The sequence below is a fragment of the Fundulus heteroclitus genome, chromosome 5, assembly GCF_011125445.2.
Source record: "Fundulus heteroclitus isolate FHET01 chromosome 5, MU-UCD_Fhet_4.1, whole genome shotgun sequence".
In the NCBI taxonomy this organism is placed as follows: Eukaryota; Metazoa; Chordata; class Actinopteri; order Cyprinodontiformes; family Fundulidae; genus Fundulus; species Fundulus heteroclitus.
The window spans coordinates 8,038,699-8,060,202 of NC_046365.1; the positions used below are offsets into that span (position 1 = coordinate 8,038,699).

The 21,504-nt window shown below is 40.1% G+C and overlaps 1 protein-coding gene and 11 non-coding genes across 13 annotated transcripts in view; all 12 read right to left on the reverse strand.

Moving 5' to 3' along the window:
• LOC105933559 (arf-GAP with dual PH domain-containing protein 2) overlaps nucleotides 1–21,504 on the reverse strand; it is a 74,301-nt gene that overhangs the window by 2,735 nt on the left and 50,062 nt on the right. The window contains exons 2-8 of one of the 2 annotated variants that reach the window (XM_036136808.1): nucleotides 11,946–12,208; nucleotides 11,391–11,521; nucleotides 2,676–2,767; nucleotides 2,343–2,431; nucleotides 1,486–1,598; nucleotides 1,229–1,375; nucleotides 961–1,044 (exon numbers count right to left, since the gene is read on the reverse strand). In XM_036136808.1, the coding sequence (XP_035992701.1) occupies nucleotides 961–1,044; nucleotides 1,229–1,375; nucleotides 1,486–1,598; nucleotides 2,343–2,431; nucleotides 2,676–2,767; nucleotides 11,391–11,521; nucleotides 11,946–12,033 (744 nt within the window). In that variant the 5' untranslated portion in view covers nucleotides 12,034–12,208. The remainder of the gene's footprint in view (nucleotides 1–960; nucleotides 1,045–1,228; nucleotides 1,376–1,485; nucleotides 1,599–2,342; nucleotides 2,432–2,675; nucleotides 2,768–11,390; nucleotides 11,522–11,945; nucleotides 12,209–21,504) is intronic. The other variant, XM_036136809.1, reaches the window with a different exon arrangement.
• Nucleotides 13,881–13,953, reverse strand: trnak-cuu. Its single transcript has one exon. It is a non-coding gene; the product is annotated as a tRNA-Lys (tRNA).
• Nucleotides 14,869–14,979, reverse strand: trnal-caa. The gene is made up of 2 exons: nucleotides 14,942–14,979; nucleotides 14,869–14,914 (listed from the first exon to the last, which is right to left on the reverse strand). It is a non-coding gene; the product is annotated as a tRNA-Leu (tRNA).
• Nucleotides 15,289–15,361, reverse strand: trnak-cuu. Its single transcript has one exon. It is a non-coding gene; the product is annotated as a tRNA-Lys (tRNA).
• On the reverse strand, nucleotides 16,278–16,388 carry trnal-caa. The gene is made up of 2 exons: nucleotides 16,351–16,388; nucleotides 16,278–16,323 (listed from the first exon to the last, which is right to left on the reverse strand). It is a non-coding gene; the product is annotated as a tRNA-Leu (tRNA).
• trnak-cuu lies at nucleotides 16,698–16,770 on the reverse strand. The gene has a single exon. It is a non-coding gene; the product is annotated as a tRNA-Lys (tRNA).
• On the reverse strand, nucleotides 17,687–17,797 carry trnal-caa. Its single transcript has 2 exons — nucleotides 17,760–17,797; nucleotides 17,687–17,732 (listed from the first exon to the last, which is right to left on the reverse strand). It is a non-coding gene; the product is annotated as a tRNA-Leu (tRNA).
• On the reverse strand, nucleotides 18,107–18,179 carry trnak-cuu. Its single transcript has one exon. It is a non-coding gene; the product is annotated as a tRNA-Lys (tRNA).
• Nucleotides 19,096–19,206, reverse strand: trnal-caa. Its single transcript has 2 exons — nucleotides 19,169–19,206; nucleotides 19,096–19,141 (listed from the first exon to the last, which is right to left on the reverse strand). It is a non-coding gene; the product is annotated as a tRNA-Leu (tRNA).
• On the reverse strand, nucleotides 19,516–19,588 carry trnak-cuu. The gene has a single exon. It is a non-coding gene; the product is annotated as a tRNA-Lys (tRNA).
• trnal-caa lies at nucleotides 20,505–20,615 on the reverse strand. The gene is made up of 2 exons: nucleotides 20,578–20,615; nucleotides 20,505–20,550 (listed from the first exon to the last, which is right to left on the reverse strand). It is a non-coding gene; the product is annotated as a tRNA-Leu (tRNA).
• trnak-cuu lies at nucleotides 20,925–20,997 on the reverse strand. The gene has a single exon. It is a non-coding gene; the product is annotated as a tRNA-Lys (tRNA).

The window sequence follows — 21,504 nt, forward strand, 5'->3', positions numbered from 1 at the left end:
AATCTAGTCTCATCCTGTCACTGTAACATCTTCCACATGTTTTTGGGTGTCCACTACATGGTTTAATGTAAACTACAAAATGAACGTTTTCTCCCAACAGTGGCTGAAATTGCCCTACTTTCAATTAGTGAAATGTATGATTAAAGGTAATGTATGTTAACAATTTCTCTTACATGGAGGACTCTGGAGCAGCTAATCTGCAGCCCCTCCAGAATTACGGTGGGCCTATTGACTGCTTCTCAGATTGTTATTTCTGTTGTGGCCTGTAAATTTTAGGTGAATGGCCATGTCTCAGTAAACCTGCATTTAGCATGTACCTTTTCCTTTCCACCTGTCAAATGCATTCTGCCTTGTTGATTTATCGCATAAAATCGCTCAAAATACGCAGACGTTTGTGGTTAAAATGTGAAAAGGTTAGAAAGGAAATGTTTTGGAAAACTCAAAGACAGTAGCTGTATTAGGCAGAAGTTGTTGAAGATGGCGCTGCCTCAGAAGAGGAAAACTAAGACCACAGAGAAGATTCAAATGAGGCTGTGGAGAGGGCTGATGTAACAGAGGAGGATACTGTGGGCAGGGTGAAATGAAGCAGATGATTCACTGTGGTGTCCCCTAAAGAGAGCAGACGACATATGAAATGAGAGTAAAAAAAATAAAAGGTACCAAAAGCCTATAAATGGTGTCTGGGGGTTTGCTAGAGGGCCTAGTAGGAACAAAAATATCTATGTGAGAAAGCTGAGTCTGAACAAAACAATTTCTATTAAATGTAAGCAATACCACCCCACAATACTGGCTTATGATGGTGCTTCTGTTTCGTTTCACTTCCACATCCAGACACACTCACCTCAACTGTCTGAAACAGCATTGTTTCTGTTCATTTTATTCATATCGCATTAGCTTCTGGTTGTGACAAACGTGGATCAAGACAGTGCGTGGAAAAAAAGTAAACTAAAACTGTCTCACATCAGTATGCCGAAGAGTGGGGTGTTTCTTTAGGAGGTACGCAAGGCGTGTGGCGCGAATAGCATTGAAGAAGGACACGATGACCTGGAAAGAGTAAGACATGCAATAGCATGTTGAGAAAGCTGAGAGGTGCATTACTTCTGCAAAGGCGGGCTTTCTGCCAGGTCTTTGCTTTTAGTTAATATTGGAAGAAGAAGGATTAACATTTTCATGTCACGATTTGGTTTCATGCCACATATTTATAGGAAGTTGCAGAACTTGGCCTCACCTGCCCATTCTCATGGTAAACAAACAGGTTCCTGGTACGCTCATCCTCCAGATAGGATATCTGCAGCCCATGAGCATGACCAATCTTCTCTGGCTGGAAATGTGCATTCAGATCCTTCATGCTGATAACTGCTTTTGCTACCTTGGACTTGATTTTGATTAGAAGATTGATTTAGAGAGAGAATGAGACAGAGAAAGATTCTGCTGGACATAACCGCATTATGCTTCAGAAATGCATTATGTATTAAAAGAACTCACATCTTCTTTAGTGAAGTATCTGAGGGTGAAATCCTTCTGTGACAACAGAAAGATTCTTCTGAGATACTGCTTGTTGTCTCTGCCCTTCTTCCAAAGTGTCGATTCAAACAAATCTGGAATGGATACGCCAGATTGATTATTGAAAATCAGGTTTATAATTGTAATACCCCAGTCACACTATACTGCACCTACCTTGCGTTTCAATGGCATATAATTATACACTTTATTAGATAAAAAGGCTCCAGCATAACCTTGCAAGACATTTAACAGTGTAGCATACACAATTTGGTCACAAGCTAAACCAGGCTTTTATGAGATGCTGGTCTCGTATGTTCCATGTATCACACATGTGTGCCCCTGCTACAGAATCAATGCATATGCTACTCAAATATATTGCAGCAATAACCCAATAATAACGTAACTTTAGCTCATGTTAGCCAATGCAGTCCTGTCTGCACTGGAGAAGATTCACACACCCCGACATACTGGATGCGTGACACTAACAGCATGACCTAATATATGATTAACATTGTTAAAAACGATCTGACCACCTGGGGGAAATCATAGTGTATTGAACTGTCATCGCAAGATGGCCATTTGATTTTTAATGTAAAAAAAAAAATAGATGAGTAATTTAATGTTTACTGTCCTGATGCAGTAGAACACTGAATTACACACTCTTGATCCCAATACACATGCGTTATTTTATTGTTCCATAAAATCTGCTTTATTTCCACACATTTAGACCTTTTTAAAGTCTTTTAATCCAAACATACATGGCAAGGCAGGAAACAGAATGACATCAGTGAAATTTTGCATTTCGGGAGACATGTTATTGAATGGTTGAAGAGAGTTACCTAAGGTGTAATTTTGCAGAAAATCATTTTTTTCTCCAGTGAACTCCCTTCTTTCATACTTTGCACGGATCCATTGTTCCTTAAGAACACTGAAACAAAGCACAAACACATTTAGGCTTGCTTTGTATTAGAAATATGTTTTTGTTATTTACACAAGCATTAGCTCCATTTATACACAATGTCCAATCATCACGTTTTTACACTGTTCCTCTTTTGTAGTGTGGAACACGACTTCTCCTCTGCCATTCATTAAAGAGGTTGGTGAATTTTTGCTTTCCTCTTATACTAAGTCGATGAGGTGAATAAGGAGTAAATACAGTCAAAGTCACTCACATGCAGTCGTGATGCTGTGGTCTGTAATAGAAGGCTGGGACACACTTCTCGAAAATGGCTCTAGCAGCAGAATTCCCCCTCTCTTTCATGAACTGAAACCACAGCATCATGGGTTTTAAAAGGCTACAAGAGGACATCACATTTATTCAGTTTCCTTCACATTTGACAACTCAACTGGTGAATTTAGGCAAAACAGATCAATTTAATAATCACTGTAAAAGAAGGTGCATCCATCTTTTGTACGACCTTTTTTATCTACAAAGCAGCGCATACTAGAAAAACCTTTGATAAATGACGTCATGTCAAAATATAAACCAAAATGTAATATTTAGTTTGTATAAATCAATATTCAAACTAGCCAATAATAACAATGACATTTCGGTCATCCTGCATCATGGTGTTTCTATTCTTGTAAATTTGTGGGAAATTGTCAGACTTGTTTTTAGGATGATGTGGCCACCAAATGTTTGGAGTCGTTGTTTTTTTCCTTTTTTCAGAAAAATGTTGTTCTTGTCCCTACAGAGGACTATAGATTATTAATTTGGAAACATCTTTATCCATACAAAAAGGTTCCGCATTAGGGCTTTATGTGGCAATGTAACGAAGACACTGAAATATATCATAATCAAAGAAGGCTTGGAGCATGTGTGTGTAGTCTTGTTGTTGGTACGTCTAATATACTTGGGGGTTAGAGGGGTGTTATCACAAAATTATTCTCAAGTTCTTGCACATTAGTTATCTAGAAAAAAGAAATCCAGCAAATTTAAACATCTTACCCAATATGGGATAAACAGTTTACTTTCAAAAGTTAGAAAAAAACTGAGTTTGTGAAACACTTCAAAGTGTGTATTAAAAATCTAAATTTTTGGGGCCCTAAAACTTCAGGGTCCTGAATTACTACCCTGTAAACCCCTCACTAAACTCAAGCCCAGACAATTGTTCATGTACAGCTTGTGAAACTTCTATTTTTCTTTTAACAGATATAGTGAAGAGTTCAGAAATTTTGAAAATATGATTCAAAAAATCTGTAGTCACTGTAAAATAACTCGGCTCAGGCTTAACAAGTCTATACTTCAGTTGTAATCTTTTCTCAATCAACAGTTGTTCTAATTTCGATGTGGGTGTTATGATCTAGGTTTTTGTTTGTACTTTACTGGACTGATTAGATTCCCTTCCCCTCAGTCAACACCCACCAGTCTCCATCCAATTAGCTCCACCTGCTGCACTAATTACTGCCAACTCTGCTCACCTGTTCCCCTGCCTACTTATACCGGCCTCATTATTTCACTCACTGCCAGAACATTGTCTGCTTACAACCACGTTACACTGTATAGCCTGTTCTCGTCTTGCTACCTGCCTACATGTGTGAGTTTGCTTCAGCGGCTTCCCCTTTGTTTTTGTCCCTGTGTCTTCCCTGGATTCTGTCCCTGCTCTGCCCCCATAGGTTCTCCTGCTAGTGTTTGTGTGCAATGGCTTAAAGGAAGGGTTCCTGTGGGACTCTTCTTTTTTGCTCTCTTTGTGCTGGAGACACATATGTGGCTGCTATCAAGATTCTGTCTAAAGCTTCTGGTCAAGTCTAGTTACATCTGTGAGTTCATGATACTGGTTCTGTTCACCGGCCTCGTTCTCCATCAATCATCTTTTCAATATATCTTTTAATCGTAACTCAGTGGCCGGATTATCGAGTTCTTAGAACACCACTCATAACAGCGTGTCTTCACAAAATGTTTGAAAGCCTCCATATTTAAAAGTGTGTTTTAAAAATGCAGTTCACACTTATTAAAAGACTGTAAGATTGCATTTTAGCTCAATGCCAGCAAAAGCTATAAAGAAGAAGCCAAATTTAGTGGTATTCCTACAGTGCGTACAAATATTGATCTTGTCACTATCCATGCTTTAGTTAGAAAAAGTAGTCAGTTCAATAAGGAGTCCTTGTTGTCCACACAATAGACCAACTAAAATTATGACTTCAAAATATGAAACCAGAGCATATGTGCATATTGTGAGGTTTAATGGGGTGGTAGATGAACCAAAGAGCAGACAAGAGCTGGGCAGCTGCATGATAAGGTGAATGGTGTATAATTTAATGAATGAAAGTAACAAACTTACAGGCAGAACAGGTAATAACATGGACCAGGACACACAAGGAGCAGACAGGACGGAGGGGTAGCACTACGGAGGCTGCAGCAATAAGGGAGAGGAGCAGGTGGTTTGAGTAGAGAGGGAAGAACAGAGGGGAAAGCAGGACAGGTGCGAGAAAAGTTCATGAGAAAAAACTCAGGTGAACAACATGAAGGTGGAAGACTGAAAACAGGGCAAACATAGAAGAAACAGAAACAAGATACAATTTCTAACCCCTCATTCACACAGACTCCATCGGCCATGCGTTTTACATTGTCACAAATAAAAGCCGGTCTAGTCAATAGGGTATTTCCTACAGGCTCTGTGGTGCTACGGCATGACAGAGAATCCTCTTCTGTTGTCTGTCAGAAACATGGATCCAGTCTATTTGCGACAGATGACAAAACAAAAGGTGTCAGTTTCTGTAAACCAGATGAGCCAGACAGGAAGTTAGACACAGGAAGTGTGTCCTGTGTGTCTAACTTGTCCTGAGTTCTCCACCCCCAAAAGAAGGCTTCATTATAGTAGATCTTTATCAGACAATACTGTATCAAACTTTAAAGAGTCTGCACCCCTTTGAATTACCTTAGTTTCACAGAAATACACAACAGAGGCAGCAATGTTATTTCTTCCCCTTCACAAACTGATGCTCTAGTTGATGTTATTTCCTCACTGCATTTTACATTAGACAAAGTAGCCCCCTTGAAGAAGAAGGTTGCTCCCTCAATTACTCTAGAGCTGCAGTCTTTAAACCACAACATTAGGAAGTTGGAGAGGAATTGGTGCTATACACATCGCGGAAACCTACCTAATCTGGAAAAACAGTCTACTGTGGTAAAAAAAAAGAATAAAAAAGACCATTCTCAAAGTTAGAGCAGCATATTTTTCATCATTAATAGAGAATAAAAGTTCCCAAACTTACACCGAGCCATAGCTCTCTTTATACACCCATGCCCTTAGCTCTCAGCAGTAATGACTTTATGGGATTTTTCATAAATAAAATTGATTCTATTTTTTTTAATCATTGGCATCCTCCCAATCATGATTACTTTGTCCTCAGTAAGTGAGACAGCATTGAAGCAATCTTTAAAACCTGACCGATGTTTGAACTGTTTAGACACAGTAGAGCTTTCTGAACTATCTAAAATTTTAGCTTCATATAAACCTTTAACTTGTATGTCACATCCAATCTCAACCAAGTTATTTAAAGATAGATTCATTTTGATTGATGCCCCCATTTTAGACATGATTAATATATCCTTAGTAAATGAATATGTACCACAGGTTCTTAAAGTAGCTGTTATTAAACCTTTACTTAAGAAACCCTCTCTTGATCAAGATGAATTATTAAATTACAGAACTATATCTAATCTTCCTTTCTAATATAAAATTCTTGAGAAACTAGTTGCAAATCAAATAGAGCTTTACACAGTAATAACCTGTTTGAATAGTTTCAGTCAGACTTCAGAGCTCATCACAGCACTGAAAGAGCTCTGGTGAAGGTCACTAAAGATTTTCTCATGGCCCCAGATAATGGACTTGTGTCAGTATTTGTCCTGTTAGATCAGTAGTGCATTTCTTACAGTTACTCCCAATATTCCCCCAGAAAGACTTGAATGTGCTGTAGGGATTAGGGGAGATTGTTAGGCTGATTTAAATCTTGTTCATCTGACAGACTCCAGTTTGTTCATGTTAATGATAAATCTTCATACTCCAGGGTCACTTGGGGAGTACCACAGGGTTTAGTCCTTGGGCCAATTCTTTTCTATATCTATCTATCTATCTATCTATCTATCTATCTATCTATCTATCTATCTATCTATCTATCTATCTATCTATCTATCTATCTATCTATCTATCTATCTATCTATCTATCTATCTATCTATCTATCTATCTATCTATCTATCTATCTATCTATCTATCTATCTATCTATCTATCTATCTATCTATCTATCTATCTATCTACTCCTGATTGCTAAAATTAACAGACGGCATGGAATTAATTTCCACTGTTATGCTGATGACACTGTATGTAATATATATTGTAAAACAGACCGGTACAGGAGATCCTTCCTGCCTGCAGCCATGACCATCTACAACAACTTGTTGACAAAACCCCTGTAACAATGAGTTACCTCCCACAGTCTAAAAACATGACTGTTAGCTTAACTGGCCTCTCTAAATTCTCCTTAGGTGTGAATGTGTGTGTGAATGGTTGTTTGTCCTGTCTGCGACAGACTGTCGACCTGTCCAGGGTGTACCCCGCCTCTTGCCCTTGACAGCTGAAAATAGGCACCAGCTCCCCTCGCGATCCCCACAGGGATAAGCATGACGGAAAATGGATGGATGGATAGATGAATTTGAATATCTATCCATAAATCCTGCTGAATCCAATCAGTTATTTAGACTACAGGCATGTCTTGATGACATCAAAGACCTGCTGGAAGACTTTTCAGAAGTTGTTATCTTTGAACCGGAGTCCTTAAAAATAAGCTTCTTAATCAATCACTTAATCTTGATGGTATTAAATCAACCTCTGGTAATAAAGTTTTTACTTTATTACCCTTGGTGTTATTTTTGACCAGGACATGTCATTTAAACCCTATATTAGACAGGTTTCTAGGTTTTCCTTTTTCACCTCCAGAATATTGCCAAAATTACAAATATTCTGTTCAGGAGTGATGCTGAAAAACTATTCCATGCATTTGTTACCTCAAGGCTGGACCACTGTAATTCTTTACTATCAGGGAGTCCACAAAATGTGGACCCAAAATGCTCCAGCAAGATTTCTGATGAAAATCAACAAGATGGATCATATTACTCCAGTTTTAGCTTCCCTTCATTGACTTCCTGTTAAATCAAGAATATAATTTAAAATTGTCCTTCTCACTTTTAAAGCCCTTAATAATCAAGCTCCATCATATATCAGAGCTCTGATTTCCCCGTATGTTCCTAACAGAGCACTTTGCTCTCAGACTGCAGGTCTGCTGGTGGTTCCTAGAGTCTCTAAAAGTAGAATGGGAGGCAGATCCTTTAGCTATCAGGCTCCTCTCCTGTGGAACCAACTCCCAGTTTTGGTCTGTGAGGCAGACACTCTGGCTACTTTAAAGACCAAGCTTAAAAGTTTTCTTTTTCACAAAGCTTATAGTTAGAGTGGCTTAGGTCACCCTGAGCTATCTCTGTAGTTATGCAGATATAGACTCAGGCTGCTGGAGGACATCAAGATCTATTTCTCTCACGCTGCTGAGTTCTCCTACTGTTCTCCAATTTTGCATTATTTGTTGTAATTTCAACTTTAAACGTTTTGTTTTCTCTGCCTTTTTTCTCTTCATAGTAGGTACACCTGGTCTGGCGTTCTGTTAGCTATATCCAGAGGGGCAGATCTGTCATTACCATATAACAAAGAAAAGATTCCTGGATCAGTGTGTGCTTCTGTGCTTTTTTGTGTCTCTGCTCTGTCTCCTCTAACCCGCAGTCAGTCGTGGCAGATGGCCGTTCAAACTGAGTCTGGTTTTGCTGGCTGTTTCTTCCTGTTAAAGGGGAGTTTTCCTCTCCACTGTCACTACATGTATGCTCGGTATGAGGGACTGCAGCAAAGCCATCGACAATGCAGACAACTGTCCACCGTGCCTCCACCCTCTTTCAGGAGGTGTGAATGTTGTTTGTCAAAGACTGGATGCAATCTACTTGGTTTTCTTAGATAGGAAACTTTGTGACCAATCTGTTTGTATGATTTGATTGAATTTGACTTTGTAAAGTGTTTTGCGATGACATGTGTTGTGAATTGGCGCTATATACATATATAGGCCGTGGGCCAGAATCTGTAGGACGCTTCCTTAAGAAGTTTCGTATAAACTGTCAGGGGGCAACTTTCTTCCACCAGGATAAGTTGCTACACATAGCAGTGATCTCAAAACACCAATGTTCCCACGTTTTCGCTTGCACATTAATAAGTTATAGCCGATAAAAAATCTAAACTGTGGCGCTCCGGTCCAAGAGGTCACGTGATTCGATTTTTGCTGCTCAGCCAATCAGATCGCTGTATTGTCAGCTGTGCGCGTTCATCAGTTCATCATGGCTGCGCTCGTAAGATGTTTGTATGCATTTGTTTCCAGATGAAGAAAGCCCAATAATAGCATTTTCTGGCGCCAGCTGGCAGAGATCTTGATGGCAAGAAAAAAATAAATAGCCCAGACCATCTGTCCATCCATCCATCCATCCATCCATTTTCTAACACGCTTATCCCCGCTGGGTTTGCGAGGTGCTGGTGCCGAGCTCCAGCTGTCAATGGGTGAGACGCGTTGTATAAACTCGTTGTGCCAAACGAGTTATCCCCTTCGGAATTTGTAGAATTTTGTATTGTATTTTTGAAATCAATAAAAGTTTTAACCTCCAGCTTTGTGAAGTCTAAATATTTTAAACATCACATTCTAGTAAAATGAAATTTATTTTTTTTAAACTCCTAATACGTTGTTCTATTTTTAAAAGAGACATATCTCGTTTTCTTAATACGGTTAATATCTCGATAAGGTTCTTGGTTGAATTAAAATCTTATTAAATCTGATAATTTTGGCTGTGCCTTTATTCAGTGTTCATTTGATCACACGTGAAATCCGCTTTATATAATCTATTCATGCGGGTTTAGCTACCAAAAAAGAAAAAAGAGAACCAGCAGACAGCTGTGATGGACTTAGGAAGGTGGATTTTGGTTTCAGCAGACAGACATTCGACAATCTAATAACATAAAGCTAATATTTTCGTGACACATCTGGAAATGACCGTTTTCTTTCTCATAACGTATTATACTGGATGGATGGATGAACGATAATGTAACGACACCATTGCTATATTTCGTTAAGAAAAGTAAAACATCCTCATTTCCACGCCTAATAGGTTGGAAATGAGGCGGAGTTGACTAGATTCATTCTTCCAGCTGAATGCGCTCTTGGTGCAGGGAATACAAATTCTGGCGGGGATAAGTCGTTTGGCACAACGACACCTGTGCTATCCTAGCGCAGCAGGTCTTGGTGATATCACAGTAAATTGGGCAAAAGTCTGGACTATTTCTGCCCTGCGATGGACTGGTGACCTGTCCAGTTTATACAACGCCTCTCGCCCATTGACAGCTGGAGATAGGGACCGGCACCTCGCGAACGCAGGGATAAGCGTGTTAGAAAATGGATGGATGGATGGATGAATGGATGGATGGTCTGGGCTATTTATTTTTTTCTTGCCATCAAGATCTCTGCCAGGTGGCGCCACAAAATGCTATTATTGGGCTTTCTTCGTCTGGAAACAGACACAACAGAAACAACCATCTTACGGGCGCAGCCATGATGACGTGGTAAACTCGCTCAGCTGACAATACAGCGATCGGATTGGCTGAGCAGCAAAAATCGAATCACGTGACTTATTGGACTGGAGCGCCACAGTTTAGATTTTTTATCGGCTATAACTTCTTAATGTGCAAGTGAAAACGTGGGAACATTGGTGTTTTGAGATCACTGCTATGTGTAGCAACTTATCCCGGTGCAAGAAAGTTGCCCCCTGACAGTTCATACGAAAAGTCACCGTACAGATTCTGGCCCACGGCCTAATAGTGTCAAACACCCTGGGGGGTGTGACACATATATGAAAAATCTTCAAGCAAAACAAAGAGAACAAAAGAAAGAGTTTATAAAACATTTCTTAATATAGTGAAAATCTGAGCTATAAGACATGCTATATCCCTCAATTAAACACAGAAAAAATTCTTTAAAAAATGATTAGAGACTTTTAAGAACCTCATTCTCTTGAATGTTTAAAGAGAATGTTTAAAGGTGAGGTATTATGTTTCCTTTTAAATGCTAACCAATAGTGGTCTGTGTCTTTTCAGTTGTTAAGTGTGAGGGAATTGTATGCAAAGTTTTCAGCATGTATTAATTCCAATGTTAAGTTGTGTGATTTAGTCCAGTAATAATTACAACTTCAATGTAAAATGTGCTATAAAAATAATGTGCTACGTTTTTGTATATTACAGTTTTACTTCACTTGGATTGCTAGGTGAGGGGCTGGGCTCAGTTCAGCTGGGGTTAGTAGATGATTGTGATGTAATAATTTAGGGGTTTTATGAAACAGCAACATTTGCTTATTGGCAAAAATAGCTGGATGTTTTTAGTTAGTGCTTGGACTGTTTCTACAAGCAGTAAACATGCAAATGGAAGTAGAAAATGTGTTAAAAGGGAATTTCTCATAATATCCATTTTGCAAAATGGGCTTAATGGGGGGGGGGGGTAGAAGGAGCAGCTTTCCCTGGACACTAGGACACTATGCTAAGTTGGACTTAGTTTTGGACACTGTTTATACATATAGTTATCTTCTGATAAAGTTAAAAATAATAACATGTGGTGTGTATATAAGCAGTTATTGTTCTTTTATTTTTTTTAAAAACATCAGAATCGAAAACAGAGCCTACTTTCTTTTTCATGGAACATTGCATTTGAGGAAAATCTCATCAGAGACGCAGAATAAAACGGTCTTGTATATAACTGCAAAAGAAATATTTGAATCAATTATAAATGAAACTCAAACTGAACCATGGTATAAATCCATACCTGCACTAATGAATCCTCCCAGTAATCTAGTCGTATGGATTTCACTTTGCTGACAGTGAACAGGTTGCGGTGCATGCCCGAACAGTTCAGGCACACAAACACGCCAAGGGTGTACGAGGCCCAGTCAGGCTCTGTGAGAGTGAAAGACCACAATCTTTATTTTTATGTGAAGGACCTAACTGAACAAAAAAAGCAGGTATTATCTACTTTAAAGTGTGTCTTCCTGTCACAAAGGAAAATAATGTCTAAACTGTTCTTATGGTGTCAAAGTGCTGGTAGTTATAAGAGGAACAATTAGGTCATAACAGAATTATACTAGTCACTGCTTCCCTACATACAGCTTATACTGAAACGTGTCCTGAGCAGTAAAACACAATTTTAAATGTTCTGCTTTTCAAAATATCACATGGCGCATAGCTACTGTTTACTGCTTGTACACTCCATTTAATAAGGCTATTACAGTGTAATCAGCAATGAATGAAAAAGTCTTAAATATCCTAACATGCAGTACAAGATGTCCAGACTTTTATCGTTAATCTGTGAGAGCGTACTTACCAGGAGCTGCACAGTCAGCACATAGGTTGTTTCCGGGCTGCTGCACCAGATCCAGCAGGATTTTGTTGTTTCTGCTATCACTGGCCATAGAGGAAAGGTCTCTGACACACAGACAGTTAATGCCAGAGGAAACAGCTACTAGGTATCAACTCCATGTTGGCTCCAGTCAGAGCGGTTCTGCTCTGCCGCAGGTAAAAAACACTGTTTCTTCTCACTGGGGCTGTATTTCCTCTTAGCAGGGCAGCATCATGAAGTTTATTGTTCTGCATACAAAACACAGAGGTCCAGAAATAACTGAGAAAGGAAGTGAAACAAACGTCACTCTGCGACACAGCGATTGCCTTACCAAATCAGCTTATTGGCTTGCAGCTCATAAAAAAGTTGGAGTTTGACATGGGCAAGACGTTATCTTGGTGGTGGAGTTGCACTATAACTGTGTAATTCAGTTCACAGCAGTTTGCAAGCTGCTAGGTGAAGAATACATTAACTTTGAGAGGCTTTTCAGTGCACACTGTTTGATTTTTTGCACTTGAGCTGCTTTGAAACATCAGCTGCTTTGTGGATCATGTAGGTAACCATATTGGTTCTGAGCAGGACTTTGACAGGGGCATTACTATAGGATCAAGTTGGACAAAAGGGAGAAAGGGATTGTGTGTAAAGACAAAGAGAGGAAAGGTTTGGACATACTAACCTAGACAATAACCTGAAAAGAATAAGGAAGCATGTAACAGCTCATTGTGTACCCTGTAATTATAGATACAGCAAATTGCAGTGACAAAAGTAGAGAAGTCAAATTTATCATCAATGAAGAAGCAAGATTTTTTGTAACATTAAATCTACCAGCGTTCTCTGATTCATATTAACAAATTTAAGAAACAAACCTATTATGGAGGACCTTTTCTGCTGATCTGATGATCTGTCTTAAATATGAGTTTGAAAGTCATAAATATGTCAATATCAGCAATATGGCTCTAAAACCTAAAACTATGACACTGAGGGCCTGATCTTCAAATATTCCAAATAACGACAGCTAAATTGTGTGGGCAGAAACAAATCTGTGCAAACAGCAAGTCGTGTGTTGCAGCTGATCTTCAAAAATTGCTTCCCCGGTGGATAAGCCTTGCAAAATGGACTTGGTCTGCCCCATTTAAAAGATTAAATTGTGTGCACTACGGGCAGCTTGGGAGCTGCCGTCAAAGAAAGAGGAAGATTAAATCTTTCACATAATCATTCCAGACACCTAGGATGTACTAAACCAATTTCAAACAATGGAGAATTTCTGGTATTAAAATTTTTCTTAGAGGCAATATTAATAATTATTTAAAAAAATAAAGTAAAGTAGTAGTTTTTTCAGCAGATGTTCCATTAAACAGAAGAAAAACCTTTCTGTCTGAATTTAATAAGAAAGTGTTACAGAGACAACAGAGACCGGGATTCTTTCAAGAAGTTACACCTGAAAAATGTTTTCTCAACGAATGTCTGGTTGGACATCCGTGCAGACTGTGCAGTTCTGTAACTTGAAGGTTTAAAATTATTGCACAGATAGACCGAAATAACATATCCAGACATGCTCTTCCCTTTGAAGTCGCGAGTTAGGTGATGTTACACAACAACGATTCATTGAAAACGTGACTGTTTTCAATGAACAGATATGTAGAGAAAGCTTCTCATCAATATCCTACGTTCAATGTGTTCAACAAAATGTTAGTATGTTGCACAAAGAGTAAGGCTTGTATTTTTTGCCCAAAGCGTACATGTAGTCCTTTGTGTATGGCATTTAGATAGCTGCCAGCTTTTCAATAACACTTGCTCAATTGCACAAGCACATATAGCAATACACAATCGTATAAAGAGACAAGACAACCACTCGTCTGGACGAAATACTAGTATAGCTAGCTAGCTTAATCAAACATGGGCAGTTAAAGATACTGTAATCGCCCAACGTGGGGCTCGAACCCACGACCCTGAGATTAAGAGTCTCATGCTCTACCGACTGAGCTAGTCGGGCCACTGCGCTTCTGTGATTGGCTACACCGCTGCGGACAAAAGTAATGATAACGCTAGATAGAAATACAGTTAGACAGACCGAAATAACATATCCAGACATGCTCTTCCTTTTCAAGTTGCGAGTCAGGTACTGTTACACAACAACGATTCATTGAAAATCTGACTGTTTTTTCTGTTTGTGTTAACACATGGGCATCACAAGGTTTTAATTCCCATCTCTGTGCAAATGACACTAGTGGACAACATTGAAACTTCACAGATGCTAAGCCATGCTAAACCTCCATGTAGCAAAAGGAGGCAAATATACGCCATACCGCACGTGTGCCAGGCCTTCCCCACACACGCAGATTCTGTTTTTCCTCTGTACACCACAACAGAGACCAGGATTCTTAAAAGAAGTTACACCTGAAAAATGTTTTCTCAACGAATGTCTGGTTGGACATCCGTGCAGACTGCGCACTTCTGTAACTTGGAGGTTTAAAAATTATTGCACAGTTTACTGCGACCATGAGTGTATCAACGATGGAGTGTTAGGTGACTAATTCATGCAACAGCAGAGTGATCTATATCGTTTGTAAAAGGAGTGCTATCTGATTCTTTTGGACTCAGATATGAGTCTTATCAGACCCTAAAGAACGTTTGCACGCTTTAAGCTTTTCATCAAGCGTTGTTGGTCAGTAGAGTTGAAATGTCTATCAAAGAAATGTCAGACCAAAATGATTTGGCCCATGTGTTTCCATAGACCAGTCTGCCATGGGCTAATGGAAAGCGGAATCAAAGATGTCCCCGTGTTTGCAAGCAAAATTCTCCAAGTGTCAGTAAAGAAATGTATGATTTGTAATCCATTACATGACATCTTTAAAATGTCTTCTTGATAAAAAAATTTATTGAGATAAAGCCAAAATGGGCATAAGTATGTCAGGAGTGGGATTTGAACCCACGCCTCCATTCGGAGACCAGAAGCCTCTTGAATGAGTAAGGAGGTGAACCTTGAGTCTGGCGCCTTCGACCGCTCGGCCATCCTGACATACTGAGGATGCTGTCTAGCAGATATATAGAGAAAGCTTCTTATCAATAGCCTACATTCAATGTGTTCAACAAAATGTTAGTATGTGGCACAAAGAGTAAGGCTTGTATTTTTTGCCCAGAGCGTACATGTAGTCCTTTGTGTATAGCATTTAGATAGCTGCCAGCTTTTCAATAACACTGGCTCAATTGCACAAGCACATATAGCAATACACAATCGTATAAAGAGACAAGACAACCACTCGTCTGGACGAAATACTAGTATAGCTAGCTAGCTTAATCAAACATGGGCAGTTAAAGATACTGTAATCGCCCAACGTGGGGCTCGAACCCACGACCCTGAGATTAAGAGTCTCATGCTCTACCGACTGAGCTAGTCGGGCCACTGCGCTTCTGTGATTGGCTACACCGCTGCGGACAAAAGTAATGATAACGCTAGATAGAAATACAGATAGACAGACCGAAATAACATATCCAGACATGCTCTTCCTTTTCAAGTTGCGAGTCAGGTACTGTTACACAACAACGATTCATTGAAAATGTGACTGTTTTTTCTGTTTGTGGTAACACATGGGCATCACAAGGTTTTAATTCCCATCTCTGTGCAAATGACACTAGTGGACAACATTGAAACTTCACAGATGCTAAGCCATGCTAAACCTCCATGTAGCAAAAGGAGGCAAATATACGCCATACCGCACGTGTGCCAGGCCTTCCCCACACACGCAGATTCTGTTTTTCCTCTGTACACCACAACAGAGACCAGGATTCTTAAAAAGAAGTTACACCTGAAAAATGTTTTCTCAACGAATGTCTGGTTGGACATCCGTGCAGACTGCGCACTTCTGTAACTTGGAGGTTTAAAAATTATTGCACAGTTTACTGCGACCATGAGTGTATCAACGATGGAGTGTTAGGTGACTAATTCATGCAACAGCAGAGTGATCTATATCGTTTGTAAAAGGAGTGCTATCCGATTCTTTTGGACTCAGATATGAGTCTTATCAGACCCTAAAGAACGTTTGCACGCTTTAAGCTTTTCATCAAGCGTTGTTGGTCAGTAGAGTTGAAATGTCTATCAAAGAAATGTCAGACCAAAATGATTTGGCCCATGTGTTTCCATAGACCAGTCTGCCATGGGCTAATGGAAAGCGGAATCAAAGATGTCCCCGTGTTTGCAAGCAAAATTCTCCAAGTGTCAGTAAAGAAATGTATGATTTGTAATCCATTACATGACATCTTTAAAATGTCTTCTTGATAAAAAAATTTATTGAGATAAAGCCAAAATGGGCATAAGTATGTCAGGAGTGGGATTTGAACCCACGCCTCCATTCGGAGACCAGAAGCCTCTTGAATGAGTAAGGAGGTGAACCTTGAGTCTGGCGCCTTCGACCGCTCGGCCATCCTGACATACTGAGGATGCTGTCTAGCAGATATATAGAGAAAGCTTCTTATCAATAGCCTACATTCAATGTGTTCAACAAAATGTTAGTATGTGGCACAAAGAGTAAGGCTTGTATTTTTTGCCCAGAGCGTACATGTAGTCCTTTGTGTATAGCATTTAGATAGCTGCCAGCTTTTCAATAACACTGGCTCAATTGCACAAGCACATATAGCAATACACAATCGTATAAAGAGACAAGACAACCACTCGTCTGGACGAAATACTAGTATAGCTAGCTAGCTTAATCAAACATGGGCAGTTAAAGATACTGTAATCGCCCAACGTGGGGCTCGAACCCACGACCCTGAGATTAAGAGTCTCATGCTCTACCGACTGAGCTAGTCGGGCCACTGCGCTTCTGTGATTGGCTACACCGCTGCGGACAAAAGTAATGATAACGCTAGATAGAAATACAGATAGACAGACCGAAATAACATATCCAGACATGCTCTTCCTTTTCAAGTTGCGAGTCAGGTACTGTTACACAACAACGATTCATTGAAAATGTGACTGTTTTTTCTGTTTGTGGTAACACATGGGCATCACAAGGTTTTAATTCCCATCTCTGTGCAAATGACACTAGTGGACAACATTGAAACTTCACAGATGCTAAGCCATGCTAAACCTCCATGTAGCAAAAGGAGGCAAATATACGCCATACCGCACGTGTGCCAGGCCTTCCCCACACACGCAGATTCTGTTTTTCCTCTGTACACCACAACAGAGACCAGGATTCTTAAAAAGAAGTTACACCTGAAAAATGTTTTCTCAACGAATGTCTGGTTGGACATCCGTGCAGACTGCGCACTTCTGTAACTTGGAGGTTTAAAAATTATTGCACAGTTTACTGCGACCATGAGTGTATCAACGATGGAGTGTTAGGTGACTAATTCATGCAACAGCAGAGTGATCTATATCGTTTGTAAAAGGAGTGCTATCCGATTCTTTTGGACTCAGATATGAGTCTTATCAGACCCTAAAGAACGTTTGCACGCTTTAAGCTTTTCATCAAGCGTTGTTGGTCAGTAGAGTTGAAATGTCTATCAAAGAAATGTCAGACCAAAATGATTTGGCCCATGTGTTTCCATAGACCAGTCTGCCATGGGCTAATGGAAAGCGGAATCAAAGATGTCCCCGTGTTTGCAAGCAAAATTCTCCAAGTGTCAGTAAAGAAATGTATGATTTGTAATCCATTACATGACATCTTTAAAATGTCTTCTTGATAAAAAAATTTATTGAGATAAAGCCAAAATGGGCATAAGTATGTCAGGAGTGGGATTTGAACCCACGCCTCCATTCGGAGACCAGAAGCCTCTTGAATGAGTAAGGAGGTGAACCTTGAGTCTGGCGCCTTCGACCGCTCGGCCATCCTGACATACTGAGGATGCTGTCTAGCAGATATATAGAGAAAGCTTCTTATCAATAGCCTACATTCAATGTGTTCAACAAAATGTTAGTATGTGGCACAAAGAGTAAGGCTTGTATTTTTTGCCCAGAGCGTACATGTAGTCCTTTGTGTATAGCATTTAGATAGCTGCCAGCTTTTCAATAACACTGGCTCAATTGCACAAGCACATATAGCAATACACAATCGTATAAAGAGACAAGACAACCACTCGTCTGGACGAAATACTAGTATAGCTAGCTAGCTTAATCAAACATGGGCAGTTAAAGATACTGTAATCGCCCAACGTGGGGCTCGAACCCACGACCCTGAGATTAAGAGTCTCATGCTCTACCGACTGAGCTAGTCGGGCCACTGCGCTTCTGTGATTGGCTACACCGCTGCGGACAAAAGTAATGATAACGCTAGATAGAAATACAGATAGACAGACCGAAATAACATATCCAGACATGCTCTTCCTTTTCAAGTTGCGAGTCAGGTACTGTTACACAACAACGATTCATTGAAAATGTGACTGTTTTTTCTGTTTGTGGTAACACATGGGCATCACAAGGTTTTAATTCCCATCTCTGTGCAAATGACACTAGTGGACAACATTGAAACTTCACAGATGCTAAGCCATGCTAAACCTCCATGTAGCAAAAGGAGGCAAATATACGCCATACCGCACGTGTGCCAGGCCTTCCCCACACACGCAGATTCTGTTTTTCCTCTGTACACCACAACAGAGACCAGGATTCTTAAAAAGAAGTTACACCTGAAAAATGTTTTCTCAACGAATGTCTGGTTGGACATCCGTGCAGACTGCGCACTTCTGTAACTTGGAGGTTTAAAAATTATTGCACAGTTTACTGCGACCATGAGTGTATCAACGATGGAGTGTTAGGTGACTAATTCATGCAACAGCAGAGTGATCTATATCGTTTGTAAAAGGAGTGCTATCCGATTCTTTTGGACTCAGATATGAGTCTTATCAGACCCTAAAGAACGTTTGCACGCTTTAAGCTTTTCATCAAGCGTTGTTGGTCAGTAGAGTTGAAATGTCTATCAAAGAAATGTCAGACCAAAATGATTTGGCCCATGTGTTTCCATAGACCAGTCTGCCATGGGCTAATGGAAAGCGGAATCAAAGATGTCCCCGTGTTTGCAAGCAAAATTCTCCAAGTGTCAGTAAAGAAATGTATGATTTGTAATCCATTACATGACATCTTTAAAATGTCTTCTTGATAAAAAAATTTATTGAGATAAAGCCAAAATGGGCATAAGTATGTCAGGAGTGGGATTTGAACCCACGCCTCCATTCGGAGACCAGAAGCCTCTTGAATGAGTAAGGAGGTGAACCTTGAGTCTGGCGCCTTCGACCGCTCGGCCATCCTGACATACTGAGGATGCTGTCTAGCAGATATATAGAGAAAGCTTCTTATCAATAGCCTACATTCAATGTGTTCAACAAAATGTTAGTATGTGGCACAAAGAGTAAGGCTTGTATTTTTTGCCCAGAGCGTACATGTAGTCCTTTGTGTATAGCATTTAGATAGCTGCCAGCTTTTCAATAACACTGGCTCAATTGCACAAGCACATATAGCAATACACAATCGTATAAAGAGACAAGACAACCACTCGTCTGGACGAAATACTAGTATAGCTAGCTAGCTTAATCAAACATGGGCAGTTAAAGATACTGTAATCGCCCAACGTGGGGCTCGAACCCACGACCCTGAGATTAAGAGTCTCATGCTCTACCGACTGAGCTAGTCGGGCCACTGCGCTTCTGTGATTGGCTACACCGCTGCGGACAAAAGTAATGATAACGCTAGATAGAAATACAGATAGACAGACCGAAATAACATATCCAGACATGCTCTTCCTTTTCAAGTTGCGAGTCAGGTACTGTTACACAACAACGATTCATTGAAAATGTGACTGTTTTTTCTGTTTGTGGTAACACATGGGCATCACAAGGTTTTAATTCCCATCTCTGTGCAAATGACACTAGTGGACAACATTGAAACTTCACAGATGCTAAGCCATGCTAAACCTCCATGTAGCAAAAGGAGGCAAATATACGCCATACCGCACGTGTGCCAGGCCTTCCCCACACACGCAGATTCTGTTTTTCCTCTGTACACCACAACAGAGACCAGGATTCTTAAAAAGAAGTTACACCTGAAAAATGTTTTCTCAACGAATGTCTGGTTGGACATCCGTGCAGACTGCGCACTTCTGTAACTTGGAGGTTTAAAAATTATTGCACAGTTTACTGCGACCATGAGTGTATCAACGATGGAGTGTTAGGTGACTAATTCATGCAACAGCAGAGTGATCTATATCGTTTGTAAAAGGAGTGCTATCCGATTCTTTTGGACTCAGATATGAGTCTTATCAGACCCTAAAGAACGTTTGCACGCTTTAAGCTTTTCATCAAGCGTTGTTGGTCAGTAGAGTTGAAATGTCTATCAAAGAAATGTCAGACCAAAATGATTTGGCCCATGTGTTTCCATAGACCAGTCTGCCATGGGCTAATGGAAAGCGGAATCAAAGATGTCCCCGTGTTTGCAAGCAAAATTCTCCAAGTGTCAGTAAAGAAATGTATGATTTGTAATCCATTACATGACATCTTTAAAATGTCTTCTTGATAAAAAAATTTATTGAGATAAAGCCAAAATGGGCATAAGTATGTCAGGAGTGGGATTTGAACCCACGCCTCCATTCGGAGACCAGAAGCCTCTTGAATGAGTAAGGAGGTGAACCTTGAGTCTGGCGCCTTCGACCGCTCGGCCATCCTGACATACTGAGGATGCTGTCTAGCAGATATATAGAGAAAGCTTCTTATCAATAGCCTACATTCAATGTGTTCAACAAAATGTTAGTATGTGGCACAAAGAGTAAGGCTTGTATTTTTTGCCCAGAGCGTACATGTAGTCCTTTGTGTATAGCATTTAGATAGCTGCCAGCTTTTCAATAACACTGGCTCAATTGCACAAGCACATATAGCAATACACAATCGTATAAAGAGACAAGACAACCACTGGTCTGGACGAAATACTAGTATAGCTAGCTAGCTTAATCAAACATGGGCAGTTAAAGATACTGTAATCGCCCAACGTGGGGCTCGAACCCACGACCCTGAGATTAAGAGTCTCATGCTCTACCGACTGAGCTAGTCGGGCCACTGCGCTTCTGTGATTGGCTACACCGCTGCGGACAAAAGTAATGATAACGCTAGATAGAAATACAGATAGACAGACCGAAATAACATATCCAGACATGCTCTTCCTTTTCAAGTTGCGAGTCAGGTACTGTTACACAACAACGATTCATTGAAAATGTGACTGTTTTTTCTGTTTGTGGTAACACATGGGCATCACAAGGTTTTAATTCCCATCTCTGTGCAAATGACACTAGTGGACAACATTGAAACTTCACAGATGCTAAGCCATGCTAAACCTCCATGTAGCAAAAGGAGGCAAATCTACGCCATACCGCACGTGTGCCAGGCCTTCCCCACACACGCAGATTCTGTTTTTCCTCTGTACACCACAACAGAGACCAGGATTCTTAAAAAGAAGTTACACCTGAAAAATGTTTTCTCAACGAATGTCTGGTTGGACATCCGTGCAGACTGCGCACTTCTGTAACTTGGAGGTTTAAAAATTATTGCACAGTTTACTGCGACC